The 15,893-nt window shown below is 37.8% G+C and overlaps 1 protein-coding gene across 3 annotated transcripts in view; it reads right to left on the bottom strand.

The window, feature by feature from the left end:
* Positions 1 to 15,893, bottom strand: part of APLF (aprataxin and PNKP like factor) — an 82,027-nt gene that overhangs the window by 24,662 nt on the left and 41,472 nt on the right. For all 3 annotated transcript variants that reach the window (XM_027131878.1, XM_027131877.1, XM_027131880.1), the window contains exons 6-7: positions 12,628 to 12,812; positions 305 to 660 (exon numbers count right to left, since the gene is read on the bottom strand). In XM_027131878.1, the coding sequence (XP_026987679.1) occupies positions 305 to 660; positions 12,628 to 12,812 (541 nt within the window). The remainder of the gene's footprint in view (positions 1 to 304; positions 661 to 12,627; positions 12,813 to 15,893) is intronic.

Raw genomic sequence — 15,893 nt, 5'->3', positions numbered from 1 at the left:
ACATAAGCAGGTATTTTGATCTGAGTGATTCTGTTTTCAAGTCTGGATTCCCCAGTTCAGATCTCTGTATTAATCAGCATATCTACGATGAAACATTTAATTCCCCACAATATTTTAAAAGCCTCTAGCAGGATTTGCTAGAATGCATACTGAGAAAGTGCAAACCAGGAGAAACATGATAAAGCTCCTAACCTTTAGGCCAATGGGTTTTATTAGGCTTTTAACACACTATAGCATGTATCTACATAGCTATTATGCTGTTGAAATAATGGAAGTATATGATAGCTGTAATTTCACTTCATACCTGTAGCAGTTTGCCCCATACATGCAGGATGTCCTCTTGACCTTGTTTTCTTCAGAACCCTGTGGAACTGAATCAGCTGCCTTTGCATGCAAAGTTTCAGGATTGGAGGGATCAGAGCCAGACTCAGGATGAGATCTTTCAGGCTCGTCATGGAAGGACTTGCCTTGGGCACTCAAACAACTCTCAGAACAACTCCTCGCCTTGCTGTCTTTATTTGGTGTTCCCTTAGTGGTGATTTTATGTTCAGGAACCTTACCAAGTTCCTCTGCTGGGATTTCATTTCTCTGTGCATTAGTCTTCATGTTATTTACCTCTGTGTTATCTAACGTGATTGCAGAAAATGACTGTGACATTTCCTATAACACAAATCAGAAAGTAAATAATAAAGCATGTTTCAAAAGAAATATGTAAATTTAAGCATAAAAGCGTGAAACTACAAGATTCATGCAATATGTATATTTTAAAACTTTAAGATTCACATTTTAAAGTTATTAAAAATACCATTATCTCTGTCTCTAATTTAATAACTTTGAAATGGTCTACCGTTATCAGAAAAGGAACTTATAGCTGTATCAAACCTTTACAATCGTGTCAAACATTCAGTGACAAATAACCAGAAAAATACAAACGAAACATAAGAGAACACAACAGCTGCTTTCGTTTGAATATAATCTTTCCCAAAAAACCTACTAGGCTCTTAAATTTCCTGTTCAAGAATGTGTCACACTCTTATGCCCTGTTCTTATAATTTCTTATAAGTTACTGTAATACTTTATTTCTACCCTCTAAATATAATCATGATTTTTTTCCTACAGCTGCATGATGAAATTGCTCCTCCTTCACAGAAAAATTTGCATTAAGTTATGAGCAACTTAGAAAATAAATGATTCCTTTGAAGTGGTAGGAATAACAGTTTCAGTTTAACCAATTAAAGGCATCTTGAATCAAGTAAATATTCTCATTAGCACTACAGAACCTTTTTTAATGTGTACTTACCACCAGTAAGTACAATGAGTAAGCCTAGTCTTATCCTATTAAAAATGACCTATTAATTACTTATACTTCCTGTGGAGTGAAAACATTGCTCAGATAAACCCCAGTCCTCCTGGTAAGGATGTGATGACCACGTACTAGATACACGTGAATGTTCACTCCCATGTATAACTAAGAACCCATGTATGCTGGCTGTCTTCTGGGAAAAGCTGGTTTTAATGTTATGTGATATCCAACAGCTCAAATTTCTTGAGAAGGTATCAGCATGACATTTTTTTAGACTAATTACTTAGGTGTTTTGATAGTTTTTTCTTTTCTAACACAGTATGCCAACTTTAAAATGTTATCCAAACTGACTAAAGACCTTGCAAAAAGAACCTAGATCTAATCATGGCTCTCGTATAGTAGGTAATAGATAACCAATCATGTGACTACCTCTTGGAGCTGGCCCTCAGGTGGTGGCATTCATGCCACGTCCCGCTAACATATACACTATTTCCTCCGAAGCTGCTCAAGTACACCCCAATCTCATCTCCCTCTGCTATAGGATCTGGACCTGGGGGTGAGTGGGGTAACAGAGCAATTCTGATCCACCTCCCCACTTGGCAGTCCCCACATTGGGTCAACTCTCACCAATTTTCTTTTTTTCTGTTCAGACAGTAATGGGGTAAGTCAGCAAATCCACTGGCTAAGCAGGTCCAATAAAATGTCAGTCTCTTCTTCCTGTTGGCATCTCGAAATGCCACAATAAATTCTCTTAGAGCACATCTCTTCTCTTGATTTTAGAAAGGGAGAAAATAACTTCTTCCCCCAAACACAGCCCTCTCCCAGATCTTAAAACCTCCTTGTCTCTCAGTTCTCTTTGTATAAAGCCTGAGGGTGGAACAGTGAATACTTCTCACCCCTTTCAATAAGCCCCACAGGGAAAGTCTAGCTCTCACTGCTGGGGTGCTCCTTTCAAACATGAGATACTTAACAGTACTTCTATCCTCAGTGTTGGGCCTCAGCAACAGTTTTATTGACAATAGGGAAAAATATCCCATTCAACGTCCTGTCACATTTAGTATAGGCGAAAAAATACAACACAGCTAGGGAAATGGTTAAATAAAGTAGAATACATTCTTACCATGAAACACTGTGCAGAGGTTGAGAAGAATGAGGTAGATCTATATATATATCTAAAGATTTTTTAAATTAAACAATATATATATACTATGATTCCATCTAGCTTGTAAAAAAAAATTCCCTATATATCTATGTGAGTACTTACTTGTGTAAATCCACATGAAAAGATTTAGAAGGATGCAAACTGAAATACCAGTAGGCAATAAGACTGAAGGATGAGGCAAATCAAGATTTTCATTTTACTTCACATGCGTCTGAATAGTCTAATTTTTGACAATAAGCATCTACTATATTACCACTTAAAAAATGAAAAGCAAACCAAAGAAATGAAATAAAAGATATGAAGTGTAAAGCATCATATTTCAACTCCCTCTACTTCCATGAAATGTAAAGAAGGATTTGTTTTTTTAATATCTTCACAAGGAATATGTTGAACATGTTAATTTATTCCAAAAGGGAAAGGAGTAATAAAGTCACAGATATCAATACTATGGATCAGGGGTTCTCAAATATTTTAAGAGGCATAAAAACTGGAATTCATAATGTTCTTTATGGAACTCCATGAAATATTGATATTCAGTAGGCCCCTGGCATTTAACATTCGTGGTTTCAATTATTCATAAACGGTCTCAAAAATCTATTACATGCAGTATTTTGTAAGTTTGCTGAGACATAAATTCGTACTGTGCCAATTATAAAACTCATGAGCCAGAGCAAGTCACTGAACTGGCAAATGAGAGAAGAGGAAAGATGGAGGGTGCTCTGTACTGGAAGAAGTAGGGGAAGGCAGAGCTCCACATTTTATGGCACCCACATGGCTTATGTCCTAGATGAGATGAAAATGTGAAGAATGAAGTGTGGCAGGCTAGAGATTCATGACAGAAGACGCAGATCTACACTTTGTAAAAATACATGCTAGAGACCTCAGGGATCGGGGAGCATGGAGCTAATGGAAGGTGGCCCTGGTGCTTGAAGGTGGCTAAAATGCACCATATTAAGGCTATTAAAGTAGCCTGTTAACTTGCCCAATAAGCCCTCCCGCGTCCCTCAACCATCTGAAGTTGTTTTTTTTTTTTTTGGCCCCGCCATGCAGCCTGTAGGATCTTAGCTCCCCAACCAGGGACTGAACCAGTGCCCATGGCAATGAAAGCACAGACTCTTAACCACTGGACTGCCAGGGAATTCCCCATCTGAAGTTTTAATACACTACAAGGGACAGGATAAAGAACTTTCCCCGATACAAGTTCAATGAAGTAATTTGTTGTTGTTTCCAAGCTGCCCTTGGAAAGAATGTCTGTGCTAATAAATTGCCTTAAAAGTCCTGCATCAATCCCATTAGCACCCACATGCTAAGGACTAAAAAATCCTAAACTCCAGCCCCAGCCTCACTCTTGAGCTTCAAACTCATATACTCAACCACCAGCTAGACATTCCTTCCTCAATATTCTATGCAACTCAAACTCAAAATGTCAAAATTGAAATCCTCCCTCTGTATTCTGGCCATAGTTTTGGCCAACATAATTTACCTATTCATTCTAGCCAGAACCTTGGAAGTCTATCTTTCATTTCTTCTTTCCTTCACTTTCCCCAGATCTAAGCAACTAGTGCTGCAGCTTGTTTCTTAAATATTTCTCTAATCCAATGCCTTTGCATCATTCTTAATGTCAGTGCCTTGGGTCAGATTCTCTTCATTTCATGACACTGTCAATGCCCTTATCCCCCATTTTTATCTTATTCTCTTCCAATCTCTCCTCTGAAGAGCTGGCTTATGTAGTCCTCCTCAAGGCTCCCATAAAAATCAATGTGTTGTCACTTTATTTTAGGATTTGAATCATGTCCCCCATAAGACTATTTGCTTCTTATCAACTATATCTTATTCATCTTTATTCATTGAATTCCATATTCTAGCATACTGCCTTGCATATAACAGAAAGACTGCTTTAGTGTAATGATTATTAGAATGGTCTTTGAAATAAAAGAATCAGATTTTGAATATCAGCTTTGCTATTTCCTAACCTTTGACCTTGAACAAGTTGATTTAAACTTTCAGACTCCCCTGGTCTGTAAACCAGGGATATTATCAACCAACTTTACAGGATTTTCTAAAAATTAAATGAAATAAGTATATCTTAGTACTGGGTATAGCCGATAAAAAGGGCTCAATAAATGACTGTGGGTGTTTTTTCAGTTGTTGTTGTTAATAGCATTATTAATGCCACCATATTACTACTATTTGCTTAGTGAGCGCTTGTTAAATGAATGAATGATTAAATGAATGAAAAGGTGTTTCTGTGGGACTGATCAGAGACATGCTATAAATGGTACAACCTAAATGGCCGATCAGGAGCAAAGGATATAGGATTCTTTGACGCAGTAAACAAACACTAAGAAGCTCTGGGGGACACAGTCTTACTTAAGAGATAGCTATGTACGTAAGAGTTACACTCTTCACCTCTCCTGTTATTTTGGTCAGCCAAGCCAAGAATCTAGTGTACTCAAGATAAATGAAGATATTCTTAAAATATCACCTCCCTACCAGCTTTCAGGAATGAACAACCTATTTTTGGTAATGTTTCAAAGATTTTATTGAACATCTAGATCTTTTGATATTCCTGATAACTTAAAATGTTTTCTTTCTGAATAACCTTGATTGCAGTCCTTACAGTTGGCAGAAAAGGTCTGACCTTTCTTAAAGGTTCACTTGTGATTATCAAACTTTATGGGTTGGTATAAACATAGGAAAACGTGTATACTACAGATTTTCCTCTGAAAAAAAATTTCTCTTCTTGGAAAAAAAAGGGCAGTTATATTGATATTGTAAAAAATCAATAAAAAGAAACCTCAATTAAATAGAGTCAGGATACCAGAAGATGGAGCTCTCATGCCCTGTGATGAGAGCAAAGCCCAACAGAAAGAAGACTCCTCTTCTTTCCTGGCAATGATTCAGCCAATAAAAAGCCATGGACTCTTAGTTTACTATAGTCTGCCAACCTCCTTTTCCTCTCTATAAAAGAGTTCTCCTTCCCTTGTAACGCGAGACCTTGCAGCACATGGCTTGCCATGGTTATAGACCTCGAAGTGCTGATCACAAATAAAACCATTTGTTTTAGGTCAACATTTTGGTGGTCTGTATGGGGATCAGAGAAGACCCCCAATAGCTCCAGGGCTGGTGAGCAAACAGGTGCAGTCCCCACAATTGAGTCCACTGTGCTCACTGATTTTTCTCGCAGACCCTGGAGTTCGCAGACCCATGTTTCTCCAGGATCCGAGCTCATATCCTCTTTGCATTTGAAGCTCTCCAGGCTTTATCTGGAATCTATTTTAAGGTTCTGTCTTCCAGGTTAAGGCCTTGTTCTGCATGAGGGTACTCATTTGGCACTTTGGTCCGACTCTGAGATCAGATTGTTTTAACTGAAGCTGGCTGAGAAGCCTCTAGCCTGGCTTCTCCAGGACCAAACTGTTTCCTTAGAACTGTCTGGTATTAGACCTGCGAGCTGTTTTGAGTTGCAAGCTGTTTGAATTGAGCTGCTTAAGCTGTTTGAAAATTGTTCTTTTATTATAGAGAAAAACCTCTGAGAACTGGCACCCACCAGTTCAAATATTTTGAGGGCAACCCACCCCCACAACAGGTACTTCAGCTGATTTTGTGTTTAAAAACCACAGTCCTTCCTCACGGGCATTTCCAACTAAATGGACCAACCTGACCAAAGGCAATTTAGAATATCAATGGCCATTATGGGAAACTTTTGAAATCCCCTAATTAATTTTCTTAAAACCAAGCTGGATTACAATAGCTCAAAAACTTCCAGAGCTGAATGGAATGACTATTTTGATTTGAAATTTTGAGGCTTCCCAATGTTATCAGAAATCTAAAATTGACTCTCTGCAAAATAAGATTTTAAGATTAACTGAGGCAAATGATTAAAGAAAAACAAAATAGCTTCTGAAGCTTCAGGCTCTTCTTCCTTAGCTTCTTCATCTCAGGTTCCACCTCAGGTGCCATCTTGTCTTTCTCCCTCAGCTCCTATGGTCAGACTCTGCCTCTGGCACAAACTTCCTCCTTCCTTTTATACTGTCTATACCTCCTCTGTACCCTCAGTGCCCCCATACTAATTTTCTTGCTAAACTTCCCCTTTTGTCTGAAACTCTCCCTACTCCCTCTTCCTTTGAAATTGCCAGAACCTGTTGCTTTAAAATTAAGCCTTCTGAGGAGCCAGAGGCTAAACCCTTAATTTCTTATATTCCCTGGACTAAAGCTGAACTGTGAGCAACAGTCAAAGGTTTTCCCAAAGTAACAGAAGGTCTTCACAGATTTGCTGAGGAATTTAATATAGTCATTCAAACTTGACAACCTGGTTTCTCTGACTTACATCATCTAGTTCATATATTTGTCAGTGAAGGCCAGGCCCAGCATTGGATAAAAACTACTAATTGGGAAAATCTTGAAAGGTCTCTAGCATTACAAGTGGGAGACCAGCCCAGTAACTTATTATATGATCACACTTAAGCAATCATGAGGCGACTTCATCAGGTAATTCCTACGGCTTTTCCAAAGCCTGTTGATTGGAACAAAATTCAGGCTTGCACACAAAAATCTGATAATCCTGTTTATGACTATTACAATCAACTTCAGATTGTTTTAAAAGAAAATTCTGCTCTTCTTTCAGATGTGGATTCCACCGGGGTATCTGTTAACTCTATGTTTATTGCTGGGCTGAACTGGGTCCTTTCCTTTCTAGTAAAAAGGAGCAGGATAGAATGGAAAACGATGTCTACTCCAGATTTAGCTAACCTGGCAAACCAGCTCACTCCAACTCTAGGTGGGTAACCCTGCCCCCCCCCCCAAAAAAAAGACTACTAAAATTCTTAATCTTCAAATCCAGCAACTAAAAGACTCCTAAACAAAACCAAAACCCTGCTAGTTTCTGCTATTATTGTGAAGAGCCAGGACATTGGAAAGAGACTGTTAACAAGTGTAAGTACTTCAGGCCTTCAGCCCTCTAACCAGCCTTTCCAACATCTGCCCAATTCTCAATGACAGGACTCTGATAAACTACAGGGGCTCTTCCCAATCCTCCCTCTCAATCGACTTGGAGAAACATTTCTCCAGATTGGGGATGAATCTCTTCTAGTCTTAACTGACCTTGGAGCCATACTCTCAATGCTCAACCCCGCTACTACAAAGCAGTCCCCGAAACAGCTCAAATAGTGGGATTTCTAAAGAGCCTCAAGAGTTTCCTCTCCCTGAGCCTATTCCCTTTTGTTTAGGCCCTTTGAGAGACGCACACCCTTTTCTCCTTAGTTCCTCTGCCCCTATTCATTTATTAGGCTGAGACTTCTTAAAGAAGTATCATGCTGGAATTTCTTTCTCCCAAAAGGGGGAAATCATTCTAGAATTTAACAATAGTCATCAAAGTAACCAATCAGGTGAATTAAATGATCCTTTGACATCTTTTATTTGTTTTGCCTCTGATGGCACTAGAGCTAATTCTGGAAACACTGATCATTTGTCCCTAGTGAATCAGCTGCCACCCTCCTTATGGGCAAAAACTCCAATAGATACTGGCAAAATTCACAGCGCACCTCCCATCAAGATTCAAATAGAGCCCTCAAAACCACTTCCAGAATTAATATTCCATAAGAAAAGAAGCCCTTAAAGGCATAAAGCCATAATAGAACATTACAAGGCTCAAGGCCTCATTATCCCTTACACCAGCCTGGTAAGAAAACCTAACGGCTGAGGGTGGAGGTTCATCCAGAATCTCTGAGCAGTAAACAACATTGTTATCCCTTGACACCCCGTTGCTCCTAATCCCCGTACATTACTAACATCCATTCTTACTGGAAGTAAATTCTTTACTGTTACTGATTTATGTAGTTCATTCTTTAATATTCCAGTTGATGAAGCTGGCCAATACCTTTTTGCTCTCACTTGGGAAGAAAAACAATTCCCCTGGACAGTAATGTCCCAGGGTTTTGCTGAGGGTCCTTCTTATTTCTCACAAATCCCAAAGGCTGATCTGGATTATACAAAGTTCCCTAGAGGTTCTACTTTGTTGCAATATGTGGATGATTTGCTTCTTTGCTCTCCTTCTCAATCATCCTCACAGGAAGACAGTATTCACTTGCCAAAGTTTTTAGCCTGAAAGGGACATAAGGTTGTCAAAGAAAAATTGCAGTTTGCCCAAACCCAGGTTCAATATTTAGGGCATCTGATATCAGAACAACAGCTACATGTAGATCCAGATACACTTCATGATGTCCTAAGTTTTCCCAAACTCCAAACTAACCGCCAACTGCAAAGTTTTCTCAGGATAGCTGGTTACTGCCAAAATTGAATTCCAAATTTCTCTCTTATGGCCAAACCTCTGTATGCTTTATTAAACAATAACAACCATGACTCAAACTTATGGGAAGAACCAAACAATATAGCCTTTAAGGCCTTAAAGTTGAGTCTGATGAACCCACCTGCCCTTGAGAATCCCAATTATCAAATTCCCTCTTTTCCTTTTTGTATATGAAAAGGAAGAGAATGTCCTTGGCGTACTCACCCAAAACCACGGGGTCCACCATCAACCCACACTGCATTATTGCCAATAACTGGACCCTGTGGCACAGGGATATCCTGCTTGCCTTAAAGCCATTATGGCCACTGCCCTTTGGGTTAAGGCCACCAAGAAAACTGTGGGATCCCCTCTAACTATTTTTGTACTTCATGCAATAGAAGCCCTCCTGAATTCTCATCACCCTCAATATTTCTCAGCCAGCTGCCTCACCTCCTATGAAGGAAGTCCTTTTGTTAACTGCTCCTCGCATAACTCTTTTATGCTATGATAACCTTAACCCTGCTACTCTTCCCCCCTCTGTCACGAAAGAAGTCCCTCTTGACTGCTTAACACTGACTGATCACCTCCTGACTCCTCATGATGATTTACAGGAAAGATCTCTCAGTAACACTGACTTCTCATGGTTCACTGATGTTCTTATTTAAAAGGTAACAATGGCAAATATTATGTTGGGTATGCTTTGCAACTCCTTTTGATGTTGCTGAGGCAGCATCTTTACCAATGGTTACTTTGGCCCAACAGGCTGAATTATACACTCTCAAATGGGCTTGTACTTTAGCTAAGGGCAAAACTGCCAATATTTATACTGATGGTACACACTTTAAGAGTAGCTCATGATTTTGGGATACTGTGGAAGCAACGTGGCTTCCTTACTTCCAGGGAAATAAAATTTTAAATGGCTCTTATGTTCAGGAATGCAATATTTTTATCTGCCACTTTAGCTATTACTAATGTTCCAGGGCATTCTAAACTTTACTCTATGGAAGCTAAGGGAAATCACTTTGCTGACATTTCTGCAGGGAATTTCTGCCCTGAAAGGGGCTAACAGCATTCTGTTGGTCCAAAGGAACATTTCCCCAGATGATAACTTAGAAAAACTGGCTAAAGAAACCCAACAACTGGCCTCAGAAAAGGAAAAACAAGATCAGAAATTCAAAAATTATTGGTTTGATAAAAAGAGAAAGCTCTGGTTTAGACTAACTAACAACCCAGTCCTACTGGAGACTCTAAAATCCCCATTCAGCACCCCTGTACATGCATTAAACCACTGGTCTACTGACAAAATGACAGCATTCATGAATCAGTATTGATGGGGAAACATTGACAAATCCACCAAAAGTATCTACCTCACTTGTCCCACTTGTCTGAAATACAACCCAAAGAAGTCTGTTTGTACTGCTCCTAAACAATTTAAACTGTCCAATGGACCACTCAAGTCTGACAACTTGCTCTGGCTCATGGATATAAATATTTTTTAGCAATGGTCTATGTGTTTTCACATACAGACAGGTCTCCCTTGCAGGCAGGCTACTGCTTCTTCTGTGGTTAAGGTCCTTTTAGAAAAGAGTATCCCTACCTGGGGAATTCCTCTCAAATTTCATGGTGATCAAGGAACACATTTTACTGATCAGGCACTTCAACAAGTCTGCTATTTAGCCAGTTTTACAACACTTTCACTGTGCTTTCCACTCTCAATTCTCGTTTAGGTGAATGCACTAATGGCATTATTATGACTCAATTGGCAAAATTTGTAAAGGCCCTCCAGATACCTCGCCATTGGTTCTTCTAAATCTCAGATCCACCCCTTTTGGAACTCATAAAGCTCTCACCCTTTAAGACAGCCACAGGATGCTCAATGCACTTGGCTCTTGCTTCTTTTGACTCACAACTGATAAGAGGAGAGATACTCCAATATTGCAAAGGCCTAATTGCTTCTATTAAAAATAACCATGTTTTGGTAGAGCAATCTTTTCATAGTGTACTTGTGGGAGATGATGACCTTAAACGTCACCTGGCAACCTGGATATTTCGTCTATTGGAAAGAAACACCTCCAGAAGAACTCTCTTCAACCTCACTGGAAAGGCCCCTATCAGGTACTGCAAACCAGCCCTTGTGCTGCCAAACTCCAAGGAGTGGACTCTTGGATTAATGTGACACACTAAAAACTGCACTGAACCCTGACTAGCCCTGCACATCATCTGATGACCTGAAGGTAAAGATTTCCCATAATTGAAGCCACATCTGATGAGACAGCTTTCCCAAGATATCCAGACCAGGCCTGTTGGAACCTTGTCTGCCAAACCTCTGATGATGACATAACACTTCAGATGCTCTCCAATCTCTATGATCTTTATAACATAGAGACTTTAGATTAAAAGTGCCTGGAAGTTCTTCCTCCTACCTCTCCTTGATACTTGAATGTGACTTCAATAGGTTTCCAATCTGTACTTTCTCTCCAACGTGAGACACCACACCCAGCAAAGGCCCCTCCTGGCATTAAGGGACAAAAAGCCACTGAAACCAGAAAACCTGATTCTTGATCAGCAGTGCTTTCAGAGAAAGACCTTGATCAAAAGGGGTAAAATGTAAAATATTAACAAACAGAAACTTCAATTAAATAGAGTTGGGAGACCAGAGGGCAGAGCTCTCATGCCCTGTGATGACAGCAGAGCACAACATGAAAAAGAAAGACTCCTCTTCCTTCCTGGCAAGGACTCAGCCAATGAAAAACCATGGACTCTGTTTACTATAGCCCTCCCAACTTCCTTTTCCCCTCTCTAAAAGCATTCTCCTTCCCTTGCTGTGCAGGAACTTGCACGTGGCTCATCCATGGCTGCAGACCCCAAACTGCACTGCTGACCTTATTAAGTCTTTATAGCCAATATATGAGTCAGAACACATTTTGTTTTCATTTATTAAACTTGACTCCATAAGCAAGCAAAGGAGTTGAGCCTATAGTGATTATACCCCACTTCTCTAGCTTGAGGAAAGGATCCAGTGAGAAGCAGGATCTCCTCTAATGGGAGAGGAGGCAAGTGTGAGGGGAGAACTGTAAAAGGTCTGACTCTCTGGGATAACTGCTGGAATTTCCATCAATCCAGTGCATGCTATTCTAAAACCAATCCTACTCCTATGGCTCTCAATGAGACTAAATAGATGGGGACCCACAAAGCTTAGCCATCGGTCTACAAGGATCATGAAAACTGTCATCTAAAGCCACCCTACTCCTGAAAGGAAGAATACCTGATCTTTTTGTCCTAGGGCCATCTCTCTCTCTCTTTTTTTCCCCCTTCTCTCTCTCTTCTTAAATTCATCCAATAAATAGGCCTCATTTTCTTAGAGTATCCAGTACCAAAGAATGCTTCGGTCAGCCAAACAATTCTAGTGACTTAGCAAAAACTGAAAGAGGAAAGAAAAGATTTATAAATACTGCAAGTTAGCCCAGAAGTAATCCTGCAACAGGCTGTTAAGAACTACCCATTTGTTGTTCCTCTCTTCACACTTATCAAGAAGAAGGTAGTTACAGGCAGTCTGAGAATGACCAATAGAATAGAAGAAACCAGATTTTCAAAATGGAGGTACCAAATTATGACCAAAGTCAAGTGGTCTCCACCTTTTTTTCAGTCTGAAAATGTCTAAATTAAATAGCTTTGTTTTCTACATTGCAAGTGCTATATTAAAGATTAGTTTCAGTAAGCCAAAAACAAACAAAAGAAAAACTGGGGCTAGTTTCTATCTTGATAAACTCAATATAAAAAGCATTTTTGGTTTTTCCTTGATATATACAGCATATAACTATTCCTAACTAGAACACCTGAAGAAGAAAATAATCAAATTATGAATTTTTAAAAAATCACCTTGGATGAAATGACAGACTCTTCCTGGTCAGCATTTTTGCACTTTTTTCCTGTGTCTTGCTCTGCTGATATACTTTCTGTACTTCCTGATGAAATTAATCGCTTTCTTCCTTGCTGTGTGATGTTTACTTGGGTTTTGTCTTTGCAGATTCCTTCTTTTCCACTTTCTTGGATTACATTATTATCTTAATCACACACAAGTACATAAACACAAAGAAAAAGAAGAAGAAAATTATCTCCTGTACCTTCACATGTCAATAATCCATACCAAAAAAAAAAAAAAAAAAAGACAGAAGGAAAGAAAAAGGATAAAAGAGCAAGTAAATTTAAAGTTCTATTTATATTAAGGCCAATCTCCAATCTGAAAATGCATATTTGCAAATCTCAAAAAGTATTAAGCAGCACCATGGCCAAGAGCTCCAGCCCTGAAGTCATCCTGGCCAAGATGCTAATGTGGGCAGGCTCCATCCTCGTAACTGTTTCACCTCACCTTTCTCAACTTTGGTTTCATCATCTGGAAAAAGGGAGTTATAATAATAACTGATGGAGTTATTAGGAGGAGTAAATGAGGTAAGATATACAAACTCTCAGAGTACCACATGTATGTTAGTTATCATATACATTTTTTAAAATTTTGGCATTGAATTTCTCTAACAGAAAATCTGACATATAACTATCCAATGAATTTTACATACACTTACTGAGCCTCTATCATCCACAGTGAGGAATACAACTTAAGTTACCTTAAATACAGATTAAGTACCTAAAATAACTGAAAAGGAAGAGCAACCTCTACAAACTTCACTGATAAAGAAAACAAGTCTCAACAACAATGGACACTGCATTGCCATAATACTTATTCGAGGTTCAATGTAGTGGGGAAACTTAAATCAGCATCATATTTTGTTAACAAATTCATGAATTGTCTAATCAGAAAAGAAAAAAGATCTGCTTATTTTAAGAGGAAAATCTTCATGGTTAGTTGTCTCTCTCCTCTACTTCATGAGGGCAGAGACTTTCTGTGCCTTGTTCATTGTCCCCCATTTTGTGTCTCTAGTATCTAGACCTATGCCTAACACAAAACTGATACTCAATGAATATGTTTGAGTAATTGAATTGTTAGCATACACAGAAATTGTCCAAAGATCCTTTGAGAGACTGGATACAGGTATGTAAGGCAATCTGTAGTCACTATTTTAATGTTCTAAAGCAAAGGTTAGCAAACTTCTGTAAAAAGCCAGAGAATAAATATTTTAAGCACTGTGAGCCATATAATATTTGTCACAACTACCCAACTCTGCCTTGTAGTGTGAAACCAGCCATAGACAATACATACATGGATGAGTATGGCTATGTTCCAATAAAACTTTCTTTACAGAAACAGGCAGTGGGCTGAATTTGGCTCATGGGCTGTAGTTTGCTCAGAGCTGTTCTAAAGGATATTCAAATGCCCTGAAATGACACACCCTCATTAAACTCAGAAAAGAAATACTAATAGAATACTGTCCATATTATTGAACAGGAAAATCACTGAACCAATATAAAAGTAATGTATTTATCAAAGGAAACTTATGAAAAAACTATCTAATAACTAAACTCAGCCTCAATTGTTTAAATCTTTGTTTTGAATCTAAATTAGGGAACATTTCACATCATTTTAGAAACTGGCAGAAATAGGACTAAATAAAACTGACTATACAGTTTGGTGAAGCAAATGACCAAATATTACAACAGTTATGAATTAGTGAAACCAAGGGAAATAATCAACTATGATACTGTTTACTATGCTAGGAACTAAAAAACTGTATATTAAATAAGGCACAGCTTTTCCACAAATGACAGTTCACCACATTCCAAGTGTCACAGATGTATATAAAATTCTAAAATTAAATATATATGTATTTTAAATATCCAATTCTTTAAAATTCCATATGATATACTACAAATATCCCTTCTAGGGACCAGAGCTCTTTTTTTTTTTTTTTTGCATAGGAAGAAGTCATTTTGATACTGTTAAAATGTTCTTCACAAAGTGTATATAAAATATGTAAGTTAACTGGCTCGTAACAATCTTTATATCTGGCATATAAAATATTTTTCTAAATCCAGGATAGGTATACTTAAATGATAGAAATATAAAAGAAATTAGCTATTAGAGCAAATCAGTTTATTTTAAACAATTACTAACTGCATTTACTTACATGATCAGTTACATTAATGCTATATGAATACTAGCTCAACTATATGCATATATGTCATTAAAATCACAACCATCCAATTTTATCCTCCAAAGAAACCACTCCTAACAGTTATAGTAACAATTTGATGCGTATCCTTCTCAACTTTTTCCTAAGTATAAGCAAATATATTTACAAATACATAAATATATACAGGGCTAAAAGTATACATGCTATTATTTCTCTGGGATAAATACCTAGAATTGGAATTTCTGGACCAAAATGTGTTATACATTTAAAGATCTAAGAGATATTGGCAAATATCTCTATTTAATGTCTCTAAATAACTTTAAAAGGCTATACCAACTTATACTTCCACCAACCATGTTTGCTGATACCCATTTTGGTCAGTACTGAATATTATCAATTGCTTAGATTTTGATGAGCTTAATAAACAGAAACTGGTATCTGGTTGTTTTAATTTACATTTCCCTATCTGATAGTAGTCATATATTTATTGGCTGTTTGTATTTATTCTTCTGTAGTACAGCATATAAAATGCCCCAAATTTCTACCAAGTTCTTTCTTTTGTGTTACTAAGTAGACAATCATTAAAAACCTTCTATCTATTTTATAACTGTGACAGATAATATCTCCCAGTATATTGTTTGTCAGTCTGCTATTTGCCTCTGACTTTGTTTACAGTGTCTTTTGCATTAAAATTTTTTTTTACCTTTAATCTAAATAGATCTGCCAAATTTTCCCTTATGGTTCTAGGCTCCCCATCATCTTAAGAAAGTCTCCCAGAAGTAATAAAAAATATTTCCCCATATTTTCTTCAAATGCCTTAATAGTTTCAATTTTTACATTGGTTATTAATTCAATAGAAGTTTATTTATGAATATGGCATGAGCAGTGAGTGCTCTATTATTATTTCTTCCAAATGGAAAGCTAATTCTCCCAACATCATATTTAATAATGATGCATCCTTTCCCCATCAATTTAACTGATAATTTCTTATATATTAAATGTGTGTTATTCTAATCTGCTTTGGGGTGTTTCATTCTTTTTTACTGGTCTAACTTACCT

This window comes from Aethalodelphis obliquidens, unplaced genomic scaffold (assembly GCF_003676395.1).
Source record: "Aethalodelphis obliquidens isolate GAN/ISIS:26980383/991018 unplaced genomic scaffold, ASM367639v1 scaffold40, whole genome shotgun sequence".
Classification (NCBI taxonomy): Eukaryota; Metazoa; Chordata; class Mammalia; order Artiodactyla; family Delphinidae; genus Aethalodelphis; species Aethalodelphis obliquidens.
Note: the sequence above shows the minus strand (reverse complement) of the source record. Positions and strands in the feature narration are given on the sequence as shown.